This window comes from Salvelinus sp. IW2-2015, linkage group LG4q.1:29 (assembly GCF_002910315.2).
Source record: "Salvelinus sp. IW2-2015 linkage group LG4q.1:29, ASM291031v2, whole genome shotgun sequence".
In the NCBI taxonomy this organism is placed as follows: Eukaryota; Metazoa; Chordata; class Actinopteri; order Salmoniformes; family Salmonidae; genus Salvelinus; species Salvelinus sp. IW2-2015.
The window spans coordinates 74,588,943-74,596,006 of record NC_036842.1 but is presented as its reverse complement, the minus strand read 5'-3'; the positions used below and the strand labels follow the sequence as shown (position 1 = coordinate 74,596,006).

Below are 7,064 nucleotides of genomic sequence, written 5' to 3'. Positions count from 1 at the left end.
TGAAGAGAGAGGATGGAGGCAGAAGATGGAGCATGGGAGAAGAGAGAGATGGAGCGCCCAGAGAGAGAGATGGACGAGAGAGAGAGAGAGAGAAGATGGAAGAGAGAGAGAGACATGGAAGAGAGATGAGAGCGAGGCGAGGGAGAATGGGAGAGAGAGAGAGACATGGAGAGAGAGAGGAGAGATGGAGCGCGGAGGAGAGATGAGAGAAGAAGAGATGGAGCGCGAGGGAGAGATGGAGAGAAGAGACATGGAGAAGAGAGAGAGAGAGATGGAGCGCGAGGGGAGATGAGAGAGGAAAGAGAGAGATGGAGCGCGAGAGAGATGAGAGAGTGCGAGAGAGATAGGAGAGGAGAAGAGAGAGAGAGATGGAGCGCGACGGGAGAGATGGAGAGAGAGGATGGAGCTGCGAGGAGATAGGAGGTGAAGAAGAGAGATGGAGCGCGAGGGAGAGATGGAGAGGGAGGGGAGAGAGAGGGAGAGATGGAGCGCGGGGAGAGATGGAAGAGAGAGAGAGATGGAGAGAGATGGAGAGAGAGAGAGAAGATGGAGCGCGAGGGAGATGGAGAGAGAGAGATGGAGCGCGAGGGAGAGATGGAGAGAGAGAGAGAGATGGAGCGCGAGGGAGAGATGGAGAGAGAGAGAGGAGAGATGGATGCGAAGGACACGATGGGAGAGAGATGAGAGAGAGAGGGAGAGAGAGGAGAGAGAGATGGAGCGCGAGGGAGAGATGGAGAGAGAGAGATGGCGCGCGAGGAGAGATGAGAGAGAGAGAGAGAGATGGAGCGCGCGAGGGAGAGATGGAGAGAGAGAGAAGGAGAGAATGGAGAGAGAGAAAGATGGAGAGAGAAAGATGGAGAGGGAGAGAGAGAGGAGAGAGAGGAGAGGAGGAGAGAAGAGAGAGAGAGAGAGAGAGGAGAGAGAGAAGAAGAGAGAGAGAGAAGAGGAGAGAGATGGAGAGAGAGAGAGATGGAGAGAGGAGAGGGAGATGAGAGAGAAGGAATAGGAGAATGGAGAGAGAGATGGAGGAGAGATGGAGGAGAGATGGAGAGAGGGAAGAACTCCTCCTCTTGCATTCAAATTACACTTAATCAGCGTTATCAGCTCTGCTCTCCCCTCATCCCTCCATCTCTTCCCTCTCTTTTTCCTCATTCCTTCCTCACTGAGAATGTTTGTGCATTAGCCTCCCTCGTCCATCTCCTCCTCCCTCTTCCTTCTAGTTTTATCTGGGAGAGGAGGGAGGTGAAGAGGAAAGGGAGGAAAGGAAAGAGTAGAGGAGAGGAGAAAATTGTCCAGCAAAGAGAGGAGCCGATTCAGCACAGTTTCTATCCTCAATGATGTCAGAGATCCCCCCCCCCCCCCCCACACACACACACACACACACACACACACACACACACACACACACACACACACACACACACCACCACACACACACACACACACACACACACACACACCACACACACACACACACACACACAGCACCTCATTATCAATATAATATTGGACAGTCCTTTTGGTCATCATGCATGTGATACATTTTTTTGTGGCATAAGGGAAAATAGGCTGGTACACACAGTAACACAGTACCTGTTCAGCAGCATTGCTGACTGTGCTCTGTGAGAAGAACGATGGGGAGAAACACAGAACACTCTGAGGGCTAGAGTTTTGACAGAGATATTAAACCTCTTTTCTTTCCCCTCTCCAACACCCCTCTCTCTTCTGTCTCTCTCTTCTCTCTCTCTCTCTCTCTCTCTCTTCGGAGAGGACCAGAAGAGAAGAGAGAAAAAGAGAGGAGAGTGGGATGACTGCGTCAGGAGTCCTTTAGCTTTTTTCTCTCTCTCTTTCTCCATCCATCAGAGCGGGGCTAATCAGGCACCAGCTAGCCTTCGGCAAAGTCACCGAGACGGAGGGCTCTCAGCCGACATACACACAGAAACGCAGAAACACACACACACTCACGAGGACCTGCCAGACCGGTGGATTAAAAAAATATATGTATTGTCATTTTTTTCCTTTCTGCTCGGTGTGTCTGGCTTTTACTGCTTGATGGAGCAGTGTGATTCGTCAACAGAGGGGCCGTGTGTCTGCGGCTGCAGGCAGGGAGAGGGGGAGAGGAGGAGGGCCGGGGGACGCCAGTCACCTGCTTAGCTTAACCCACACGGCCTGTCCTTTCCCACCGAGCCTCTAGTCTCTACACACTGCTCTGCTCCGCTCTCACCACCGGCTAACATGAGACATTTTGTTCCATTAGTTAACACAGGGACATTACCACCACTTTCCAGATGAAGGAGAAGAACTGAATATAAATACACTTTCCACATTTCTGTTTTTCCATGGAAAGGGAAATATACATGACTCTGGTTCCTGATTGTTTTTTGTGATATTCAGAAAGGAAGAAATAAGGGACCGTTTGAGAACTAATGAGGTAGGTGATCACTGCAAAACCTTTCCTTTACTGCTGCTCTGCCTTCACATAATCTCTCTCTGCCTCCCTCTCTTCCCCCTCTCTCCCTCTTTCACTCTCTCTTCCTCTCGCCCCCTATCACTCTTCATCTCTCTTTCTTGCTTCCTCTCTCCGTCTCCCTTTTTCTTTTTTCTCTTTCTCTCTGTGTCTATCTCTGCGTAGCGTCTCCCAGTCTCGTCGATGGCGTGGCGAATCCTGTCCTTGCTCCAGCCAGGGTAGGAGGGTGGTGCGTCCTCCTCTAGTGTCCGTCTCCCCCCAACATGCTGAATAATGAGCCCTCCGCAACATGAGTACTGTGGGCCGGGTCTCTCTGCAGCCCACCTGGAACGCAGCCCTGCTCGCCCTGCTAGCCCTCACCATGGTGCCAGCTCTCAGTGTGTGCCAGCCTGCCGGCCTGGGTCCTCCCCCCAACCCCCAGAACTGTCCGGTGGTGTGCTCCTGTACCAACCAGATTGGTAAGGTGGTGTGTACACGCCGTGGCCTGGTCAGGGTGCCCCCCGGGATCCCCACCAACACCAGATACCTCAACCTGATGGAGAACAGCATCGAGACCATCCAGGCTGACACCTTCAGAAACCTACACCATCTGGAGGTGCTGCAGCTGGGCAGGAACGCCATCAGGCAGATCGAGGTGGGGGCCTTCAACGGCCTGGCCAGCCTCAACACCCTGGAGCTGTTTGACAACAGACTGACGGGGATCCCCAGCGGGGCTTTTGAGTACCTGTCCAAGCTGAGGGAGCTGTGGCTGAGGAACAACCCCATCGAGAGCATCCCCTCCTACGCCTTCAACAGGGTGCCCTCTCTGATGAGGCTGGACCTAGGGGAGCTCAGGAGGCTAGAGTACATCTCTGATGGGGCCTTTGAGGGCCTGCAGAACCTCAAGTACCTGAACCTGGGGATGTGTAACCTCAGGGAGATGCCTGTCCTGTCTCCCCTGACTGGCCTGGAGGAGCTGGAGATGTCTGAAAACACTTTCCCTGAGATGAAGCCCGGCTCTTTCCGCGGCCTGCGCTCGCTACAGAAACTCTGGATCATGAACTCTGGGATCACCGTGATCGCGAGGAACGCCTTCGATGACATCACAGCACTGGTGGAGCTGAATCTAGCCCATAATAACCTGTCATCTCTACCACACGACCTCTTTTCCCCGCTGCAGTACCTGGTGGAGCTCCATCTCCACCACAACCCCTGGAGGTGTGACTGTGACGTGGTCTGGCTGTCCTGGTGGCTCAGGGAGTACATCCCCACTAACTCCACCTGCTGCGGCCGCTGCCACTCCCCTGCCCACATGAGAGGACGATACCTGGTGGAGGTGGACCAGACCACATTCCAGTGCTCTGCTCCCTTCATCCTGGATGCTCCCAGGGACCTCAACATCTCTGCAGAGAGAGTGGCTGARCTCAAGTGTCKTACRGCCKCCATGTCATCGGTCCGATGGCTGCTTCCTAACGGGACCGTTCTGACCCACGGATCGTCTCACCCTCGGATCTCTGTCCTCAATGATGGAACGCTCAACTTCTCCAACGTTTTGCCGTCGGACAAGGGTGTCTATACTTGCATGGTGACTAACATGGCAGGTAACTCCAACGCCTCAGCCTACCTGAATGTCAGCAGTGCCGAGCTCAACACCTCCAACCTGTCCTATTTCACTACAGTGACTGTGGAGGTGCTGGAGCCCACCGTAGAGGAGATCCCCAAACCCAAACCCACCATCCCAGCCTCGCCCTCCGTGTTCCAGCCCGTCTTCATCTCCACGCCCACCATGCTGCTCCAGAGCACCCAGACCCCCCGCCAGGTGTCTCTCCCCACAGCCCGTGGCCCCACCCACCCCTCCGCCAGCCTGGACGAGGTCGTGAAGACAACCAAGATCATCATTGGCTGCTTCGTTGCCGTGACGCTCCTTGCCGCTGCCATGTTGATCGCCTTCTACAAGCTGCGTAAGCGGCACCAGCAGCGGAGCACGGTGGCGGTGGCGCGGACCATCGAGATCATCCAAATGGACGAGGAGGTTCCCGAGGTTCCACCGGCCAGGTCAGGTTCTAGCGAGTCTGAGGAGACGGGGCTGGCTCTGCCCACCATCTTAAAAACAAGATACATCTCATCATCCTCATCGTCCTCCCACAGAGACAGAGACAGAGACAGAGACAGAGACAGAGACAGAGACAGAGACAGAGACAGAGACAGGGACAGGGACAGAGCTGCCTACGGGGCTCACTGGACCCATAACAACCTGGGAAACTCCCTGCACCGTTCCTCCAGCCGCCAGCATCATCAGCAGCACCACCACAGCCTCATCAGCACCATCGCAGAGCCCTACGTCATTAAGACCACTCACACCAAGGAGAAGGTCCAGGAGACCCAGATCTAAGGGACTCATGCTGGCCTTACTGTGGATCTAACTGTGTGGATCTAACTGTGTGGATCTAACTGTGTGGATCTAACTGGGTGGATCTAACTGGGTGGATCTAACTGGGTGGATTTCTATATGGATCTGACTCTACTCCCTCTTCTCTTCCTCTCCTCACTGCTCACCAGTCCATGCAATAGAATGCACAAAGAAGACGGTAACTTTCTTTTGTACAGAGTGCAAAATGGAGACAGTTTTATCTATCTTGTACATGCTTATACATAAATATAGAAATGTAAAAAATATACATCTATATAACTTAATCTAATATGGGGACGGTGTTTGGATTATGTATCAAAGAAGAAAGTAAAATTTAAACTATTTTCTAATAACTTGTAAGTTCTATTTAAAAGCGAGAGGTGTTGAGGTCTCAATGATGGTATGTTTGATTGATTGAGGGAGGAGCTGTCTTGAGGAAAACTGTTCTTTTTGTTATTTAGACCATTTAGAATGTAGTAAAAGCCCTTTATACCCACAGCAGTTTATAGAACAACAAGCCCTAACATCAGATCAGGCTTTGCAGGTTCATCTTATAAAAGCGCCAGTTTGTACTGTGCCAAACGTTACAAATACAATAAAGGACTCCGGAAGATTAAGAAAACCAACAGCCACATCCAAGCAAAATCTAGACAGAAAGACAGAGAGTAATTTGTCGAGGGAGAGATGTAGAGAGAAGAGCATAGATTTTGCTGTTCAGTAGCTATCAGCCAAATGCTTTTAGACTGCAGTGAATTTCTGCAGCTAAGGTTTAACCCTTTGTTTTCCGGAGCAAAGCTACACATCTATCTAAAAACAGCTCTTTATGTTACTGAATCTAAACCCGTTTAGTACGATTGTATTTGATTTATCCCAGGTCCCCTTGGCTAAGATGAAGGACAGGCTATCATGAACAGAGATTTGGTGTGGTTTCTTCATGCAGATTTAGGTTGCATAAGGTATTGTTCTTTTTTATTTTGGTCTTGGGTTGTGACATGCTTCTTAATGGCATGTGTAGTGTTTAGGGTTAATGTAGTGCTGCATTACAGTGGTTCTCTGTCTGCTCTCTGTAAGGGCTTGTTCTAATGGTAATCCCTCACAGTTACAGACGTGGTGCAGAGAGACTGGGGGTTGCTGACCAATCTGCTTTTGGAAGAAAAAAAGGAGCTGGGCTGAAATTAAATGAATGTCTGGACATTGGGCTTGTTTCTCTATGGACTTCATTGAAACAATGAAATTGTTTTTTCTTTTCCTTATTTTGGGTATTATTTCGAGCAACACTATTTTTATGGGGAGTCTATAAGGAGGCTACAAAAAATAAAACCTTTGGTTTGTATTTCTCTACTCGGAGACACTTCAACGTGCCATTATTTTCCCTGTCCCTGTTGATGACAGTGTGGAGATATTAGCTTGTAAGCCTGATAGCATGTCAGTCCACAGACACTGAACAGAATGCATTCATAATTCTAAATGGAGCCCTACCCCCTACCCTCCTAGTCACAACTGTAGATCGGAAAAGGATCAGATAAACTTTAGCAATATGTCAATTGCTTCACCTTGCCTTCTGATAGACTTGTGGAATTATTTGCCATATTGCTTGCCTATCCAATCATTTCAGATGTACAGTACATCAGTGCTAAGGGTGTAGGGGATAAGATGGAGTAAGAATTTGGAGGTCCATGCTATTTCTATGTTAGCTGTGATAAGATATGCTCTACCCTCCTCTTCCCCAGTTATTCCTATGCATTGCGTTTCCACTGGTCCCTGTCAGTGAATGAGTCTTTAAGTGAGAATGTATACAATGCTGCATTATCCTCCCTCCCACACTGGAACTCTATGAGAGGGCCTTCTGATCTCTGCTGCTTCACATTGCCGAGGGGGTTAGATAGACACACACACACGCTGAATGCCAAATCAGCCACCAGCCCCTTCCCCATAGGCACTCCTGTAGAGGTAAAAATAATAGGTACAAGCAATATGGTAGCAGCCCCCTTGCCCTAGGTGGTATTGTCACTATATGCTCACTATGCTCACACACATACAATCCTTTCAGATTTACAGCAGTGAGTAGTTGCTAGAGGGGCAATTTGGGGTTCAGTAACAGAGCTTGGGCGCATCCCAATAATCTGACATGGCTTCCTCTCCTTATATATTTTTCTACTATTTTCCTGATGTGAGGGGACTTCACAGGTGAATGAAAAGTATTGGTAT

The 7,064-nt window shown here is 50.2% G+C and overlaps 1 protein-coding gene across 1 annotated transcript; it reads left to right on the top strand.

The window, feature by feature from the left end:
* The first annotated feature begins 1,770 nt into the window (after positions 1–1,770).
* On the top strand, positions 1,771–6,054 carry LOC111962525 (leucine-rich repeat-containing protein 4-like). The gene is made up of 2 exons (XM_023985670.1): positions 1,771–2,431; positions 2,633–6,054. Exon 2 carries the CDS (start codon positions 2,757–2,759, stop codon positions 4,836–4,838), a length of 2,082 nt encoding a protein of 693 aa, XP_023841438.1. The 5' UTR covers positions 1,771–2,431; positions 2,633–2,756; the 3' UTR covers positions 4,839–6,054.
* The last annotated feature ends 1,010 nt before the right edge of the window (positions 6,055–7,064 follow it).